Below are 20,806 nucleotides of genomic sequence, written 5' to 3'. Positions count from 1 at the left end.
TCAATGAAAAGGACGTGGTTTAACCACCGTGAATTTCTTTTCACACCTAAACCTAAAAAACAAATGAAACGCATTCCATGTGTCACAACTTTTGGTACTCGTAGCAACCAAATTTCGTCCATCATTAAGAGACATTGGCCACTGGTGGTATCTACCGGAATTACCAACGAACTGCCTTTATTCTCTTACAAAAGAGGAAAAAACCTTCGGGACCATTTAGTTCGGGCAGCCTTACCTCGTGCAGAAGCTGTGACCCTCACATCTTTATGTGGCATGGATAAGGTTATAGGTCATTACAAATGTGGAGGATGTCTCATGTGTGACACAAGCATGAACACCAAACAGTTCATACATGGGAACATCTCCTATGATCTTCGTGATTTTTCAAATTGCAACACAAGCAATGTTGTGTATGCGATTTGTGCCCATGTGAGCTCATTAACATTGGGCAAGCTACCCAAAAAATAAAGACCAGACTGTCACAACACAAAAGCAGGATACGGTGTACTACTGAAAACGCACCTCTGGTTGCGCATTATACTGAAAAGGGTCATGCTCCATCAGAGATGCGTTGGCAAATAATAGAGGTTATTCATGTCCCTGTGAGAGGGGGTAGCATCTCTAACATTTTAAACAGAAGTGAGTGCCGATGGATACTCCGTTGTGACAGTGTGAATAATGGATTAAACTCAATTGAGGAATGTCATTCCATGGTGATTAATGTATAAAATCTGTACCACATCCACTGTATACATTATGTTTGCTTTTGCAATTATCTTCTATCTACATTTCTATGAAACAGACTTGAATTCTGATATAATCGTTTTTTCTGAAATGTGATTTTTGCAAAAATGTATGAAATATTATTTCTGTTGAAATGTGCTTTTTTTTAAAAAAACACATCTATATTCGTATATGTACCTACACACCATGTTTTGCTTTTGCAATCACCGTCTATCTACATCTCTATGAAACAGGCTTGAATTCTGATATAATCATTTTTCTGAATATGATTTTTGCAAAAATATATGAAATACTATATCTGCTGATATGTGCTTTTCTTAAAAACAACACCTATATTAATATATGTACCTAGACCTCTTGTGATGAAAACGGCTGTTTTGTATTCACTATTTACACATTCTGACATATATTTCTCATTTTAAGTTATCTATGTCGGCACTAAATATAGTTATGGCGATTTTTTGCCCAGTTTAAGATGGCGCTGCCTCTGGCAGGTCGCTTGTCCTTCCGCTAATCGCATTACGGGATTGTTATTTTGGCCGACCGTGCTCGCCGTAACACCGGCTTCATGCACGTGGAAACGAGTTGGCGTTGTGAACTGAACATGCGGTAAGTTCTGCCTCTTATCTTCGAACACGGTACGCTAACATTAAATGATTTCTATGACCGAGCACCTCTGATCACGTAAAACATAATGGAGTGCCAACGCTCCTTTTTTTCTGCGCCTTAAATATCCTAAACGCTTACTATGACCGAGTGCTTCTGGTCACGTAAAACATAACGGATTGCCATTACCTTTTATCTGCGCCTCAAATATCCTAAACGCTTGGATTATGCATACAAACTTAATATATTTAGTGCATGTTGCGATATATTTGGTGCATGTTACGATGTGATACCAGTCTGGCATATACAGTACATTCATCCCTAGGGATGTAGGGGTACTTTAGACATCGGGTGCAGCACATCAATAAAATAACATGACTGCAATCGTGAACCTTTATGAACTTGTTTGGCAGTCTGACATTATTTTTACATTTTCATTTATGTTTAATTTTTCTAACAGCCCACAAACGATGTGTTGGTGAATACATTTCCATATCACCACTGCGGTCATTAGGTGGCCAGCCCAAGGTCCTTGATGATTCCCACAACACGCTATCAAGTAGCAAGGCCTCACCGTGCAGTGATTAATTTTTAGTGCGGTAGGTGCAATTAAGTTTAGGTTACACATAGTTGCTTCAGGTTTATCAGTGCAGCTTATGTGACCTGTTTTTTGTGGCAATTTCCAGATATTGAATATCGAGACCAATATTTTCACTGGGACACAAGGAAATAGAGCAACCTAACCCACCACGAGCAGCAGAATACACCGTTCGAGCGCAAGAGCGCTGCAGGTCACCGCCACCAACTGCGCCGCCGCTCCGGGACTACGTATCCCGGCAGCCTTTGCGGCGGCGCGTTGCCATGACGCGGCTAGAGCGCCAGGAGGGGCCATAAAGACGCTGAGCCCTCGGTGGAGCGGGGGAGACCAATATTTTCACTGGGACACGAGGAAATAGAGCGACCTGTACCCACTACGAGCAGCAGAATACATCGTTCGAGCGCAGGAGCGCTGCAGGTCACCGCCACCAACCACGCCGCCGCTCCGGGACTACCTATCCCGGCAGCCTTTGCGGCGGCGCGTTGCCCTGACGTGACTAGAGCGCCAGGAGGGGCAATAAAGACGCTGAGCCCTCGGTGGAGCGGGGGAGACCAATATTTTCACTGGGACACGAGGAAATAGAGCGACATGTACCCACCACGAGCAGCAGAATACACCATTCGAGCGCAGGAGCGCTGCAGGTCACCGCCACCAACCGCGCCGCCGCTCCGGGACTACGTATCCCGGCAGCCTTTGCGGCAGCACGTTGCCCTGACGCGACTAGAGCGCCAGGAGGGGCCATAAAGACGCTGAGCCCCCAGCGTCGCGGGACGCGAGCGGGACGCCCGGACGAAGCCCGGGCAAAGGGCGGGCCCTCTATTGCCCTCCAAGGCCAGAGGAGGCCGGGCTGGGCCACCCCCCTAACTGCTGCAAACCAGCGAAGAAGGTATTTACTACATCTAGACACTACTGGAATCCCTGACTCTATCCAATTTCCTGTGTGTGTGCGGTTCCCTACTAGTTTTATTTGTCCAAGTTACTAATACCTTAGGCACCATGTACCCCTCCCCCGTGCGATATGAGAAAGACTGCCAAACCAAGCAGGATGCCTACTTTAAGGTCGAGCACTAAGCAGAAGGCGGTTGCCCCTCAACCGGTTCCTACACTCACTGCAATCGATAAAATGTTACAACAGACTATAGGGGTGGTGTCAACTGCAATAGCTAACACAGAAAGAAGGTTGTTGCTACCACCTACAATATTTTTACATGATTCGCACGATGTAGCCACAGACCCCCTGGTTACCACTATAGACCCCACTGTTGATTTAGATTTTAGTGTTGGTGTGACTTCCTCCTTTGCTGATCTTCCGTGTGCTCAAGCTCCAACTGAGCCACTAAGGGTCACTGAACTCCCCCAGAGTATTTTGAGTAACTCTCGGGGCGGAGGAAAGTCAACTCCAAGTAATCTTGAGTTAAAAAAGAATAGTGACCCTCTAGTACATAAGAAGAAGAAAAAGGGCCATAGTACCACGCAAAATCATAATCTTGTTGCCCCAATCCCTAATCTTACACCAGGAATACCTTGCTGGGTAGCAAACATGGTAGCTGATCTTAAAGCAGACCTCGAAGATACTATTATTGCCCACATTAAACCACTCATGTCAAAAATTGACAGGCTGACGTCCCTAATAAACAACAAAGGGATGGGCCCCATTAGGCAATCTGCAAAGGATAGTACACCATCTAAGGGGGGGTCAAAAGGGGGTACTTTTAACAATACTTCGAATGCTAAGGTCACTATAGCTAAACAACCCTTAGTCCCACCAAAGGATACAATCCAAAGCAATACCTTGCCCGGGAAGAAAGTTCCCGCATCCTTGAAGCCTAGTGCACCTACTACCAACACACAGGTTTCACCAAAGCAAGGGCATGGACTGGGTGGGGTTCCATCTTTGGCAGATAAAACTGAACAACACCGTGTAGAGGGAACAAATAAAGATATTGCCCAGTCAAAAAGTCAAGTAGAGAAGACGAGAATGACACGCTTCAGGACTATTAATCTCCCCCCTGAAGCCCTACCCTTTGTGGTCGTGTTAACAGGTGTACCACCGTTGAAGGAGGGAAAAAGGGAAACACAAATCGAATTGAAGAACAAATGCGTACAATGGTTGCAGTTAAATAGACCCTTACCTCCCAACATTTCTGGAGAAATACTAGCGGTTAGACGAGGGGAATGGATAGGAAGAAACATTAAAACAATAGCAGGGGATATTATAACTATCAATTTTAGAGACATGGCTGCGGTTGATTACATATGCAGCACTCCAACATGTGCCTCTAACACACAGATCCATCCCCTACTTCTTTCATACTTTTATCCGTTAATGCACCCAAGGCAAATCCCAAGAAATAGAATTCCTACGAACAGGGCATTTCAACAAGTCCCCCAGCCAAGATTCCTGCAAAGACAATCATCCTGGCAAGGTACCCCTAACTTTGACCCATTTCTATCACAATACTCACATTGGAACAGGTTTTGCGCACTAGATGAGGTGGATTGACTTGATATTGAGGAAATCAATACCTCACCATTAGACTTGTGTCCTAATGAGGAAGGGAATATTCTAGTGGAAATCATGAACTCTAGTCCCAGCCCCATCCCTGCACGAATGGCTAGTCACGCTGTGTTAACACCAATATCAGCGACTATGCCTTTAAATAAAGTTTTGGATCTTGAAAAGAGCAGTGCTCACGACTTAAAGGGCGCTTTAACAATCCTTCGCTGGAAATTAGCGGGTATCCATCACAAACTGTCCTCACCCGAATGGAACTCTTTAGTGGAGGCGCACAAGATCTGCCTGTTCCAGGAGACCTGGAGTTTAGAACCACTCCATAGAGTTGGCTATGTAACATATTTTGTGCCTGCAGAGAGACATATAAATGGGAAGGGACGCCCTTCAGGTGGCTTGCTTACTTGGATTAGCATCTCTCTTAATTGTCGTATAAAAATCAAGCAGATTAATAGCCCAGACATTCTAGGACTCTCTTTAAATGGTCCTCGCAGGGGGCTCACATTGGACCTGTATAACATTTATGTGAGAGGTACCAAACATGGGTCTATGTCCCCCATTGTAACCACCCTTGAAGTGGAATTAAGGGAAAAAACTGAGGGTGCCAAAATTATAGTTGCGGGGGATTTTAACTGTACTTACAAGCCACTCTCCTCTGATGATATCTTGGACCTGAGTGAGGACGACACTAGAAGGGGCATTCCGCTCCTAAATATTCCCCCGATTAAAAGATGGTCGCATAGTGCGATCCAACTAAATGCTCTGACAGTGGAGTTTGGCCTAAGAGCTGTGAACGGCCGAACACCATCTGACCACACGGGCGCCGCCACATATAATAGAGCCAATCATACTTCCAGGATTGATTACATTTTGATAGATGTCATGCTATGGGGATTAGTCAAGGACATGGTAGTCCTGTCTACTGTGGAAAGCGATCACAATCCGCTTTCTCTCTCCTTATCAAATCCCTGGCCTAACAAATCAATTGAGAAACCTCCCAACCATGCCCACAAAATTTCTGTATCCACTTGTGGGAAACGTCTAAAATGGAACCAAATTTCCACTGATGAGGCCAAACTCAAAAATATAAGAGAACTACTTGTGTCCTCACAATCGGAACTAGATACCACTAACGCAGTCTTGTCAATAGATGGGGTGACAGCAATCTTTGAAGACACTCTTAGGTCCATAGGTGAAATATTCTTGAAAAAGGGGTGTGTGAAAAGAAACATGGCATCCCGGCTGCCTATGGGTAAGCATGATTGGTATACTCCTGCATGCCGACGTGCTAAATCCCTCCTAATTGAAAGTGTTAAAGGCAAAATACAATCCCAGATACAAGAAGCTAGGAAAAGGTACAGACGTATACTGGCAATAGCTAAAAAGGAGTGGGATGAGGACTTCTGGTGCACTTTGAAAGAGGCTAGTGCAAGGAAAGATTCAAGGTGTTTCTGGGATACCATTAGAACAAGAAACAGACCAGATAGTGACCTCATAACTTGCAACATCACTAGCCAAGAGTGGGTTAACCACTTCTCCAAGCTATACACTCGCCAATCTGATCAGAATATTCAAGATACATCCGAGAAAGATCAGGTACGGGAAGTGGTTCCAATTATGATACAAAAGGACTGGGAAGCAGACCCAATAGATCTAGACTTCTCTGTAAAAGAGGTTGAATATGCCATTAGTACTATCATGCCCCAAAAGGCACCGGGCCTGATGGCATCCCTGGGGATTTGTTGCGCTCTGACATCACGACATGGGAGAAATTTATCCACAGCCTACTGATTGCCATCTGTAGGGGCGCCCCAGTCCCTACATCCTGGAAAGGGGCGGAGGTCGTCCCAATTTTTAAAAAAGGCGCCAGGGATGATCCGTCCAATTACAGGCCTATTAGTTTATATATAGATATAAGCCAAAAGGTAGTCGGTAAGGTATTATTGACCAGAATACTGGATTGGATCAATGGAAATAATGTCCTCTCCGACATCCAGGCAGGGTTTAGAACAGGCACTGGCACAATAGAACAAGCCTTCAGACTGATGTTAGTGTACTGGAAGGTGGTGGTCATAGGCAAAGGCAGTCTTTATCTCGCATTTATCGATTTAAAGACTGCCTTTGACCTTGTACCTAGGGAGACCCTCTGGAGAGTCCTTGGTGACATGGGGATACCAAATTATATTTTATCACTACTTGTAAGGCTCCATGATAACAGCTTTGCCCAGATTAGATGGGGCTCAGGGGGAGAAAAAACTACCAGCATTCCAGTAGAGAGAGGAGTTCGCCAGGGATGTGTTCTGGCTCCCACTCTTTTCTCTTTGTACATCAATGGAGTGGTTGAGCACCTGCTTAAAGACCCGTCAGATGAACCAACCCTGGCGGGGGCGCGTATCCCCACTCGTCTCTTTGCTGATGATACGCTCCTCCTGTCTAAATCCCCAATGAGTCTCCAAAAACTCCTCAACAACTTCCAGACCTTTTGTGTGGAGCGGGGCCTGGTAATCAATACAGATAAAACAAAATACCTTGTAATGAATCCCCCCAAAAAACCTGTACGACCTCCTAAGCTGAATGGCGTACCTCTGGGGAGGGTAGACGTATTTGATTACTTAGGAATCCGCCTGTCACACAACATGCAGTGGGCCCCTCACTTAGACAAAATGTTGTTAGCCCACAAGAGGGTAACTGGGGCCCTTCTGAAGGAACAACGCTCTTGTGCCATAAGACCCATAGCTCCTGTCATTGACATATACGTAGCAAAGGGAGTTAGCTCTGCTCTGTATGGGGCAGAATTATGGGGTTCATGCAAAATCAACGAACTGGCAAGTTCTGAAAGGAAGTTCTGCAGGGCAATCATGTCACTCCCACAAGGCACTCCCACAACTCCACTAATGCTTGACCTAGGTTGTCGACCTATTGAAGACCTTGCAAGGTTCAGACCTCTACTTCTATGGGCTCGGTTGTGGCGAGTCCCGGAGCTCGCGACCTATGCGAAAGGGCTTTCTGAAATAATGTCTCTGCCAGGATGGCATAAAATGAAATGGCTAAAAGACATGAAATCCCTTTTGTGCGACCTGGGCATAAGCGAAGCCTGGACTAACAAATCATCTCCGCCAAAGGCAGTACTTAAGAACTTGTATTGGAGTTGGATTCTGAATAAAAGGAGCACTGATCACACATTGGGCAGACTGACAGAGGACTTTTTGAGCTTTAAGGATTTACCAATTCGGGAACTCTATTTAGACATTATTGAGAAATCATTTGATAGGTCCTTATACTTTAAATTTAGAACTGGAACATTACCCCTGCACTCCTTTACATGTCGGTGGAAACAGCCAACCCTGACCACAGATCTCTGCCCTGCATGCCCACATAAACAGGAGTCAGTGGCACACTTTATGTTTGAGTGTCAAGAATATTCCAAACCAAGAAGAAAATGGCTTAAGAATTTGTGTCGTATGTTGGGAACTAGGTACCATGTTGAGGCACTCCGTATTTTAATGTCAGACTCACGTCCACTCTATGTTTGTACTCTATCAAAATTTCTATTGTGGGCCTGGCGCATTAGGAGCAAAAGGCTAAAAGAAAAAGTTTAATCTTCTTTTTAACCTAAACTTTTATGAAATGCTTCTTTTAATGGAAAAGTACGGTTTTTAAATTCTAATGTCATCAATTTGTTGTACTGTTTTCTAATGAACTTGTGTATATCTTTTATTATGAAGCTTTTATGATAATTTATATCGAAATAAAGCATTTTTGACTTGGCTTTTGACTTGAATATCGATGCTGGAGGACCTGAATGTTCTATCGGTCTATGCCTCATATTTTAAAATTGAAGGTAAACATGCCTTCACTTAGTGGTGGGGATTAAGGGTATCTATCCCTTTTTTGAACTTTCTTCACCGGAATTTCTTTTCCTGTACTCAGCCGCCCTTTTCTTCATGAGAAGCCTACCTTGACTTTATTGTAATATTCACTATTAATATTATTGCTAAAATTATATCTTTTATTGCACAGATCTCTTGTTCAAGAATACTTTTTGAGTCCTGAAGATGACCTCCAAATAACGTATCGGTCGAAACGCCGTCGACGCTTTTCTGTGGCTTAAGTTATTATAAGGACACAGTATTTATGTTTATGGTGTTACTTTTTCTGTTCTGTGATATGTATTGTTGTTGCCACTTGTCTAGTTTATATGTATTACTTTTTTGTATACCAGCGTTTTTTCTTGCATGAGATTATTTGTATGTCTAAACTAAACTTTTCCAATTGTTAAAATAAATAAATGTATAATTTTGATACTACTGGGCTTCTCTAACTATCATTATGGATATTCTTCCAATTTTTTAACAATTTTTCTTCCCCTGAGCCTTTTGTTTGATATAATTTGACATTCAAGCTAAAGCCAAGAAAGCAAAGTGTAGACACTGGAACTTAAAGCCAAGAAAGTAAAGTTTGTACAACTGACGAATGCCAAAAAAGCAAGCTGTGGATGAAGTAAAGCCATGAAATTAGGACAGGAAATGAAGTTAAAGCCAAGAGAAATGAAGTTAAAGCCAAGAGAAATTTATTTTTATGCTACATCCCTTGGCAATATGTTTAAGGGATATTCCAGGAGCCCAAGAGGGTATTAACGGTATATGGTTTATTTGCCAATAACACGTTTGCTGTGAAGATACAAAATGGTGAGCAATTGCCCGACACTGAGGTCTTTTTTCTGGAACACTGACCCAGAGACACACTGAAGCTTATATGCAGGCAGAAGGACTCAGTTTTATGCATTCTACAAACCAACCAGAAACCGAATTTATAAGCAGGGCACTATAAAAATTAGGTTGTTCTGTTAGAAATAAGGATTAATCTACTTGTTCTGTTTCTCCGTGTAATGGCACTCACCTCACAAACATTAGGCAGAAAGAAATCCTGCACATGGCTGGTGTGCGAAACAGGGACATAATCGAAGATGTGCACGCTTTCGAAGGGCTGTCCAGCATCTCAGATTTCAGCATCTGAAAGATATAAAATCAAACATGCTATTATACATGCTTCATGAGCCTGCTAGAACGGGACATTGTCATATCGTGTTTTATTCTCATCGGCCCACACACACATCATGGAAGTGTTTTAAAAGGGGAAGGATCCTACTTTTTTTCTATCACGCAGATGCTTAGCTGTACCAGTGTCAAAGTCATCGAGCAAAGGCGTTATAGCAGGAGGGCTATTGCAGATGCACGTTAGGAAGCACATCTAGTCTCCAAGGCTGCATCCCCCTCCCTAATTTGATTTATCTGACTGCTGCAGGAATGGATTTGAGCTGACTCATTACCAGAATGTCATGCATGATGATTGACTGTAGTACTCAACCTATGTCTGAAGAATGTAGGATGATTCATATGTGGCTGACACATACAGCAGCCAATAGCAGGGAGTTTTAACCCTTTTCCCCTGCAACTCTAGAGTTAGAATGTGCATGTAATGTTATAATGATCGCTTTCATGCTGTATCTTTAAGGAGTTAATAGACTGCTCAGCAGGAAAACAAAGTTCTCACTATGGCTCTGTCTGTGCAAGCAATGCTGGACCAATTTTAAAACGTATGAGTGCTGCCCATAAATGTCACTTCTCAAACGGTTTCAAAAAGCCAACTGCTACTTAAAGAGGCGGAATATCAAAGAGATCAAGCACATTTAACGGCAGAGTAAGGGGAAGTAAAGATGCAGTTACATTTTTCTAAATATATGGAAAGCTAAAAATGGTGTGGTGGGGTAATGTCATTTATGTATTATATACAACAATCAAAATACTCGTTTCATGCTACTAACTCATCAGAAACAAAAAGTGGACTGGAAACTCAGTCTTGATGAACTTATGTTGATGATCGGTTTTAAAGATAACGTGGGGAATTGTGGTGACTCAGTATGAATGGACATTGTGCTATGACTTCTGCCCCCAAGTGGAGAGGTATTATCCCAACCACCTCTGGTTGGTGACCCCTGTAAATATATGAAAAAGGCAAAAGGTCTTAGTTTAAGTAAGTGATACTCCAAGTACGGCCCAGGGGTCACTTGAAGCCCTCTTGACCTTTATGGCCGCCCCACTGGTGAACAGCAGCACGAGCTGCTGTTTAGTTGCTGAAAACAAAAATTCAGAAACAAATGTTAAATAAACAGGCAAGCATTTATTAATCTGCAAATAAATTCTTGGGACTGGCAAAGATCACTCTCTCTCTTTCTCCCTCTCTTCATTTAATTGTAAGATGTCATGGGGAGGTTCTTCTTATCTAAGCGACTCATCCCACAGCAACATTATTGAGCTTGTGCCGGTTAACCACATCACGGATCCTGAGTGCACAATAACCCCTTACTTCGACAGAACCGGCAGGGTGGACGCTAGGGCGAAAAATAAACATATTGTGTTGACTAGCAAGCCCAAGCTTGGGATTAAATCTCAATAGGATGTGAAAAATGGGAATCCAGCCCTAGACTTCGAATCACATATAGACTATTGTAATCATCAAGGATTTTTCCTTAAACTGGAAGTGAAAATATTGACAGTCTTCGATGCTCTTAGTATTCAAATTGCCAACGTGGAGGAAATTGGGAGACACTGCAGGGTTTATTCATATGCATATGGAGAATTCTTTGAGTAAATCATCTCCACTGTCCTGTATTACTCATAGTGTCTCTAAAACCTCCTCTCAGGGCCAGCCCAGTAGGCACCATGCATCCCGTCCATTAGAGACCAAAATGGGGCCAGGAAGCATTAGCTACAACGCAGATGATGCAGCTTGACACCATACTAACCCATATTATCCGATTATTCTCCCAGGTTGCCCAACCTAACGACGGTATTAGCAGACATTCTCCTCAGATTAACTCAGGGAACGTAGATTCGGGATGCCCAGTGATAGAACCCTTCATTTTGCTGAGGCAACCCCAGGGAACAAGCCATGTGATGTAGTTATTTAGTTGCCTCCAGCATCCACTCCCTATGTTTTAGCAAAGACTAATGTTACCCCGCTTAAGTATAAGAAAATGTGAAAGTTTCAGCAGTTTCCGAAGAAAAGTTTCACAATAATTGACCAGCAAGGTTAATTTTGATCAACCCTTATTCAAAGAGATTATAATGGCTCGGAGAGTAGGTTGGATAGGGAACTCTTGCAAAATAAGCACAGGCGACCACATAGCTGTTAACTTTTTCAACACTGTGAGGGTAGGCTATATTCTTCATAAACTTTGGAATTGCACTGTTCTGGTAGAATTTCAGTACTCCCATTAGGCTTTTTCTTTCAGTCTCCCAAGATCAGGACCCTGTGATGGGGTGGGGGGAGGATGTAAACTCTGGTCACAGAGGTGGCATTGTTAGTTCATTCTGGCTGAGGTCCATGGCAAAACATCTGAAAAAGGTGTGGATTAAGATGCTCTGCACCTATGATAGAATTTGATTTCAAGAGACCTGGGATGCACGGGGAGTTTACATTTGGATAGGTACGTTACGTTTGCTGTTACTGTAATTCCTTCTACTCATGGTAGAGTTAGAGGTGAAGCTTTGTTCATAAAATTAAGCCTGAATTGTAAAGCGGAGATGGGTCCCTCGAACTCGCCAAATATCCTAGATGTTTATTTGATTTTTCCAAGGTTGCATAGGATTGATGATTTTTTTTGTTTGCCGAATTTTATGATGATTATGTTGTTGGCGGATTTTAATTTGTTCCCCTGCATCTGCTGTAATTTTAATGGGGATAACTTATTGTTACTCACCTATCAGGCCTATCTTAAACATATACATCAGGAGGATATGCTAAACAATTTGATCACTTATTATAATTGTGTTAATCTGCTTAATAATTGGGAGCCTAGTCTTGAAAAGAGGAAGCCCACGCTCAAAGGGAGGAGTGCTAGCTCCATAATTGACTACATTATTTACTCTGCATGCTTATTTTTTTCCTTGTAAATTTCAAGGTTGAGTGATATATATATACATAGTGGTCATAATCCTTTGGTTGCCACTTTTCAGTGGGTCCAGTCGTTCGTGAATTTTGGGCGCCTATTCAAGAAACCTGTTACAACAATGGATCAAGGTCATACAGTAAGATGGGGCAGAATTACCCCGCCGGTTTTATCTCTAATCTGGTTGCTACCTGTCATTCTGATTTTTTAAATTTACTTAATGTGGAATCCCTTGATGCTAGTATTTCAGAAGTATTCTCTAGCATCTACAAAACTGTTAAACTGCCCTCACCAGGACAGGGTGGTGTCTTCTCCACCTCATTGCAAATTGTTTGACAAGAGGTGTTCCAGGGCACATAATGTTTTGTTGGAGATACTGCACAAAAAAAACCTGTAATCAAGAAGAGGTAAGGAAGGCTAGGGCTGTATATAGCTCGGCCAGTAATAAATGAAAAAGGTACTTAAAAAAAGGAGGTTCGGGAGAACTTATTAGTGGCTAGCACAACTCGGGACAGTGCAGCCTTCTGGACGGTATTGAACCACCTTTTGTTTAGTTCTAAGCAGCTGTCTGATCGGGCCCTAACCATCATGGCCCACGCTTGGACTGACCATTTTGGGGCTATTTATGCAATTGAGGGTACAGAATCCACCACACGCCCTATCCAGGAGGATCTGAGGTTTACTTCTCGGTGGGAGAAGGTGAAAAAAACTATTTTAATCCTTCCCTCCGGTAAATGGCTAGTTGACCTGTGGGCACCCCTGTTGCCTCAGCACCTAAATACTACTGTGAGCCACTTTCACTGCATCACTCTCTTATTTTGCCGGTTTTTAAAAAGAAAAGCAGAGCAAACACAGCATGCTACCGACCTATTTCATTGGTGGATTATGAGGTAAACATCATAGTTTGGGTACTATTGGATCATCTTACTGTTTAGACAAGTGAACAAATTGTTCTGTCTGATATACAATACGGATTCAGACCAGGGCAGGTTACCGTTGATCAAAACCTTAATCTATATTTGCTTATTACTAAGTAAATGGACAGTATATGTGGTCAACATATGCACACCCAACTGTGATCAAACAGTGTTATTAATTTGTAGCTTAGATGTACAGGGAGGGATCACTTCGACCTCAGGTCTAGGACTGGATTTTGACAGGTTCTGATCCCTTAAAAGGCCCCTGAACTATTTGAGGTGCACAAGGCTGAGATATATTTACTCCAATCTACACTCAAGATGTTGTTAATTTTGGGCTTACATGTGCTGTTACTGCATTACCAGTGATACTCCAGCAGGACCTACAATTGTTTTGTTTTACAGCTTCTGTAATTTCTACCCATGTCCTATCAGAATCTTTCATTTTTTTGTGTTATCAACCATCTCATTCTCCTCCTTTTAAGACGGATTATGATTGTGTTACGCTCCTAGGAATGGAAAATAATTTGGTGTCTTTGCAGTTTATTTATCAATCTATTAAGAGTGAAACCCTTATTGAGAATCTTCTCCAGCATCTTGGGTTCAATGCGGGCCTTCTCTGAGAGAGTTGAGTAAGCCCTTAATTTTTTTTCCATATCCTTATATGCTCTTCATCCCCAATCTGCCATTGGGATATAGCCTCAGATTTACCCATAATGGTGAAAGAAAGAATACCATGTTCATTCCACTTATTATCAATTACTGCCACAGTCTTTATAAGGAAAAAAGCAGGGTAAGAGCTTATGATGTAATCAATTATCGTGGAAGCATTGCATGTTCTATGGGTCAGACGAGCCGGAACATCAGTCTCTATTCTACAATTCACAATGATGGCATCTAACTCCCTACATGATTCCAGCAGTAGTGACCTTCTCTTACTTACTCTCGATCCCAATAGGCAGGAGACCCTTGGAATATTCATTGCTTCTTCTCTTTCATCATCAGTAAAGATTAACTCAGGGAACGTAGATTTGTGATGCCCAGTGATAGAACCCTTCATTTTGCTGAGGCAACCCCAGGGAACAAGCCATGTGATGTCGTTATTTAGTTGCCTCCAGCATCCACTCCCTATGTTTTAGCAAAGACTAATGTTACCCCGCTTAAGTATAAGAAAATGTGAAAGTTTCAGCAGTTTCCGAAGAAAAGTTTCACAATAATTGACCAGCAAGGTTAATTTTGATCAACCCTTATTCAAAGAGATTATAATGGCTCGGAGAGTAGGTTGGATAGGGAACTCTTGCAAAATAAGCACAGGCGACCACATAGCTGTTAACTTTTTCAACACTGTGAGGGTAGGCTATATTCTTCATAAACTTTGGAATTGCACTGTTCTGGTAGAATTTCAGTACTCCCATTAGGCTTTTTCTTTCAGTCTCCCAAGATCAGGACCCTGTGATGGGGTGGGGGGAGGATGTAAACTCTGGTCACAGAGGTGGCATTGTTAGTTCATTCTGGCTGAGGTCCATGGCAAAACATCTGAAAAAGGTGTGGATTAAGATGCTCTGCACCTATGATAGAATTTGATTTCAAGAGACCTGGGATGCACGGGGAGTTTACATTTGGATAGGTACGTTACGTTTGCTGTTACTGTAATTCCTTCTACTCATGGTAGAGTTAGAGGTGAAGCTTTGTTCATAAAATTAAGCCTGAATTGTAAAGCGGAGATGGGTCCCTCGAACTCGCCAAATATCCTAGATGTTTATTTGATTTTTCCAAGGTTGCATAGGATTGATGATTTTTTTTGTTTGCCGAATTTTATGATGATTATGTTGTTGGCGGATTTTAATTTGTTCCCCTGCATCTGCTGTAATTTTAATGGGGATAACTTATTGTTACTCACCTATCAGGCCTATCTTAAACATATACATCAGGAGGATATGCTAAACAATTTGATCACTTATTATAATTGTGTTAATCTGCTTAATAATTGGGAGCCTAGTCTTGAAAAGAGGAAGCCCACGCTCAAAGGGAGGAGTGCTAGCTCCATAATTGACTACATTATTTACTCTGCATGCTTATTTTTTTCCTTGTAAATTTCAAGGTTGAGTGATATATATATACATAGTGGTCATAATCCTTTGGTTGCCACTTTTCAGTGGGTCCAGTCGTTCGTGAATTTTGGGCGCCTATTCAAGAAACCTGTTACAACAATGGATCAAGGTCATACAGTAAGATGGGGCAGAATTACCCCGCCGGTTTTATCTCTAATCTGGTTGCTACCTGTCATTCTGATTTTTTAAATTTACTTAATGTGGAATCCCTTGATGCTAGTATTTCAGAAGTATTCTCTAGCATCTACAAAACTGTTAAACTGCCCTCACCAGGACAGGGTGGTGTCTTCTCCACCTCATTGCAAATTGTTTGACAAGAGGTGTTCCAGGGCACATAATGTTTTGTTGGAGATACTGCACAAAAAAAACCTGTAATCAAGAAGAGGTAAGGAAGGCTAGGGCTGTATATAGCTCGGCCAGTAATAAATGAAAAAGGTACTTAAAAAAAGGAGGTTCGGGAGAACTTATTAGTGGCTAGCACAACTCGGGACAGTGCAGCCTTCTGGACGGTATTGAACCACCTTTTGTTTAGTTCTAAGCAGCTGTCTGATCGGGCCCTAACCATCATGGCCCACGCTTGGACTGACCATTTTGGGGCTATTTATGCAATTGAGGGTACAGAATCCACCACACGCCCTATCCAGGAGGATCTGAGGTTTACTTCTCGGTGGGAGAAGGTGAAAAAAACTATTTTAATCCTTCCCTCCGGTAAATGGCTAGTTGACCTGTGGGCACCCCTGTTGCCTCAGCACCTAAATACTACTGTGAGCCACTTTCACTGCATCACTCTCTTATTTTGCCGGTTTTTAAAAAGAAAAGCAGAGCAAACACAGCATGCTACCGACCTATTTCATTGGTGGATTATGAGGTAAACATCATAGTTTGGGTACTATTGGATCATCTTACTGTTTAGACAAGTGAACAAATTGTTCTGTCTGATATACAATACGGATTCAGACCAGGGCAGGTTACCGTTGATCAAAACCTTAATCTATATTTGCTTATTACTAAGTAAATGGACAGTATATGTGGTCAACATATGCACACCCAACTGTGATCAAACAGTGTTATTAATTTGTAGCTTAGATGTACAGGGAGGGATCACTTCGACCTCAGGTCTAGGACTGGATTTTGACAGGTTCTGATCCCTTAAAAGGCCCCAGAACTATTTGAGGTGCACAAGGCTGAGATATATTTACTCCAATCTACACTCAAGATGTTGTTAATTTTGGGCTTACATGTGCTGTTACTGCATTACCAGTGATACTCCAGCAGGACCTACAATTGTTTTGTTTTACAGCTTCTGTAATTTCTACCCATGTCCTATCAGAATCTTTCATTTTTTTGTGTTATCAACCATCTCATTCTCCTCCTTTTAAGACGGATTATGATTGTGTTATGTGTGGCATCCTGGCTCTGTGTGTCTGTGCCTCATGACATAGCTGCGCTGATGTCATGAGGCACTGGATTCTCATATGGAATGTTATCCTTTGATCACTAGCAGTTGCTATCTTACATTGATGCTGGCTGCATGTCCACCTGTGGATGGGATCTTACTTCTGAATAAAACCTGAACTTTCATCTACAAGTTTGTGGCTTCATATCTTACATTTGGCGACGAGGATGGGATTCATTAGAAGAAGAAAAGATCTCAACACCTACCTCTAATATTTTTTTTTTTAAAAATAAGGAGAAACGTTTTCACAAACTTTACTTGGAAATTGGGACTTTGCTTCTACAAACTTTAACTGGAAAACCTACTCTCCTGAGGTACTCCGTGGGATCCAACTTTATTCAATACTACTTTGGCAAATTATACTGTTTTAACTCCGTTTTTCAGCGATTTGCAAGAACTTTACCACAGATATATTAAGGTACTGTTTTCTACTCCGCATTTCAACAATTTCTCCACCTTCTTTGACACACTCGCTTGAAGCCGTTTTTTTTTTTTGTGTGTTCCACTACTGTGATACACACACACTGAACTGACTGCATTATCACTAGAAGCTGTTCTTGTGTGTCCACCTACTGTGACACACACACAATTAACTCATATATTTTCTTTTGTGTTCCTGTTTTACTTCTCTTGTTCATTTTTTTTTGCTTTCTTTCAACATGCAAAATGTAACTGCCCCCCCTTTCTTCTTGTCCTCACCTGGAGATCCACCTATTAGATGGAAAAAATGGCGCAAAGTATTTGAAAGGTATGCAAGGGTGTGTGGTTCTAGTTTAAGTGCTGAAAGAAAGACAGCATTACTTTTACATTGTCTGGGGGCAGAAGGACAAGAGGTATTCGATCATTTGCCTGACATTGATGACGGTACTTTAAATGAATATGAAATTTGTATTGCAAAACTAGATGAGCATTATCTTCCTAGAGTCAATACGATTTTAGAAAGATATCATTTTGGTCGAAGAACACAAATGGAAGAAGAAACGATTGAGAACTATATTACAGCTTTAAGGAAACTTGCTTCCTCATGTAAGTTTGGGGCAAGTCTTGATGAGCATATTAGAGATCAGTTCATGCTTGGGTGTTATATTGAAAAGGTGAGAGAAGAATTGTGGCAAAAGGATGAACCTTCTTTAGAGGAAGTTCTTACTATTGCTAAGAGGATAGAACATTCTATTAAATGTGTAGAAGTCATCAAAAAGAATGGTGACAACAAAACCACGAAAGAAATTGTGAATGTTGTGAAATCTACTGCTAGAACAGGTGAAAATCAGCAAAAAGATTCTAAAAATGAAAATGTTTCGAACAAAATTCCTTATAAAAAAAAGGAGAACAGTTTGGATTTCTCCCAAGTAAGATGTTACAGATGTGGTAAAATGGGGCATTTTGCCACAGATAGACAATGTCCAGGTTGGAAAGCTTATTGTGGTAAGTGCAAAAGGAAAGGACACTTCACCTCATGTTGTAAAGGGGGAAACTATAGAGGTAGAGTGAATGAAATATTTTATGATTTTGAAAATGAAGATAATCTAGATGAACACCTAGATTGTGGGCAAATTTATATTCAAACTGTAAGTGCTGAGGAAGCAAAGAATTCCCCTTGTGATGAAATTTTGGTGGAAGGTTACCCCACCAAAGTCTTGTTCGATTCTGGGGCAAAAATTACTATTGTAGCAAAAGATTTTTTTTTGAGTAAGTTGGGACATAAACTTGAGCTCTTACGCCCCGATATAAGACCATTTGGTTATGCTGGTCAACCCATTAAACTACTTGGGGTTTTTGAAGGTATGATTAATTATAAGAATAGATTAGCCAAGGCAAAAATTTATGTTTCCCAAAAAGGAGATAGCATAATAAGCTGGTTTGCTCTCAAAGATTTGGGTGTTATGCTTGATCCGAACTCGACACCTCCTATTCTTCTAAAACAGCCCTTTCCCTGCACACCTCAAATTGTTTCATTAGTTTCTCATGATTTCACTAGTGAACTGAAAGCCAAATTTCCTAAAGTTTTTTCGGAAAATTTAGGATGTCTTAATGACTATTGTCATCGCATCATCTTGAAGAAGGATGCTGTACCTGTCTGCTGCAAAGTGCGAAATGTACCTGTAGCAGTCAGAGAACAAGTTAAAGATGAACTTGATAAGCTGGTCAAGGGAGGCATTATAGAAACAGTAGAGGGAACGGAGTGGGTTGCCCCGATTGTCGCAGCCAAGAAATCGGACAACTCTCTCCGTCTCTGTGTTGATTTAAGAGAACTCAACAAGTGTGTGGTTACTGATCATTATCCTCTACCCAAGATTGCGGACATGCTTATGCTACTTAAAGGTGCTAAAATTTTCAGCACCATTGATCTAAGGTCCGCGTACCATCAGATTAGGTTGGAAGAAGATTCGAAAGACTTAACCTCTTTTGTGACACCTTATGGCACTTTTAGGTTCGTTAGACTACCATTTGGTTTAGTGTCAGCCGCATCGGTTTTTCAGAGGGCATTAGAGAAGGTCTTAAAAGGTTTACATGGTGTTAGAGTCTATCAGGACGACATTCTTGTGTTTGGCATGGATAATCCTCAACATGATTTTAGGCTATTTGCTGTTCTAGGAAGGTTGTGTGATGCAGGTTTGACTGTCAAGATTGAGAAGTGTAAATTTAGAAAAACTTCCATTGATTATCTAGGTCACACTATTACAGAAGGAGGAATTTTGCCTAAGGAAAATCTGATCTCTACAATTTCTAAGATGTCTCCCCCACAGAACAAGGAAGAGTTGATGAGTTTTTTGGGACTTGCTGAATATTATAGCAAGTTTGTGAAAGACTTTGCCTCTTTGTGTGCCAATATGAGGTATTTGTTGAAGAAGGGTGTAGATTTCATTTGGGGAGAGAAATGTCAGCGTGAGTTTGAGGTCATCAAAGAGAGGCTAGCTTCTGCTCCGAAATTGAGCAGTTTTGATCCTTCTGAGAAATCTATTTTGATTACTGATGCAAGCCTGAAAGGTTTAGGTGCGGTGCTTGTACAGAAATTTGAGGGCTTTGAGAGGGTCATTCTTTTCTTGTCAAGGAGTTTAAAGGGAGCTGAAACTCGATACTCAGTGATTGAGCGTGAAGCTCTTGCTGTTTACTGGTCAGTCAAGAAGCTTAAAAACCTATTGTGGGGAACCAATTTTGAGGTCAGGACAGATCACAAGCCGCTTTGTGAAATTTTAAAGAAAAAAGGTATAGATGCGGTGTCTGGTAGAATTACAAAATGGGTTGTTGGTCTACAGGATTATGATTTTAGTGTAAAGTACCTACCTGGAGTAGAAAACAAAGTGGCTGATGCTTTGTCCCGCCTTGTTCCCAGTTCTGAGGTTGAGGATGAGGAAGATTGTGATGTTGATGATGAGATGGTTTGTGTTGTAGAAGAGGCTGTCATCGATAAAGAGAGGTGGTTGAAGATGCTTCAGGAAGATTCGACTCTGGTAGAGGTACTTAAACTCCTAATGACAGGATGGAAGATTAAACCCAAATGTAATGAAGGTCTTGAGAAATTTTGGCATGTCAAGGATCAGCTTTCTGAACAAGATGGATTACTTTTTAGAGGAACTAGATTGGTTCCACCCCTAGCTCTTCGGGATGAGCTTATGTCTTTAGCACATATCGGTCATTTAGGAATCTCTAAGACTAAGGAGATTTTAAGGAGCTCATATTGGTGGCCAAATATGGATTTGGAAGTAGAGCGCAAAGTTAGGGATTGCATTGACTGTGCTCTTAGTGAGAAGGTAGCAAAACCTAAAGTCCAACCCATGGTGATTAGGGACAGACCGGATGCGCCCTGGAAAGAAGTGGGTTTGGATATTTTGGGGCCTATTACATCAGCTGGTTGTGAGTGGTATGTTCTTGTTCTTGTTGATTTCTTTTCTAGATGGCCAGAAATTGCC

At 41.7% G+C, this 20,806-nt stretch overlaps 1 protein-coding gene across 1 annotated transcript in view; it reads right to left on the bottom strand.

Moving 5' to 3' along the window:
• LOC147692318 (solute carrier family 22 member 6-like) overlaps window positions 1-20,806 on the bottom strand; it is an 80,071-nt gene that overhangs the window by 37,917 nt on the left and 21,348 nt on the right. Inside the window, exon 6 of the mRNA XM_086938567.1 lies at window positions 9,360-9,472. Within this exon, the coding sequence (XP_086794693.1) occupies window positions 9,360-9,472 (113 nt within the window). The remainder of the gene's footprint in view (window positions 1-9,359; window positions 9,473-20,806) is intronic.

The sequence above is a fragment of the Lissotriton vulgaris genome, chromosome 9, assembly GCF_964263255.1.
Source record: "Lissotriton vulgaris chromosome 9, aLisVul1.2, whole genome shotgun sequence".
In the NCBI taxonomy this organism is placed as follows: domain Eukaryota; kingdom Metazoa; phylum Chordata; class Amphibia; order Caudata; family Salamandridae; genus Lissotriton; species Lissotriton vulgaris.
The sequence above is the reverse complement of the archived record's forward strand: the minus strand, read 5'-3'. Positions and strand labels throughout refer to the sequence as shown.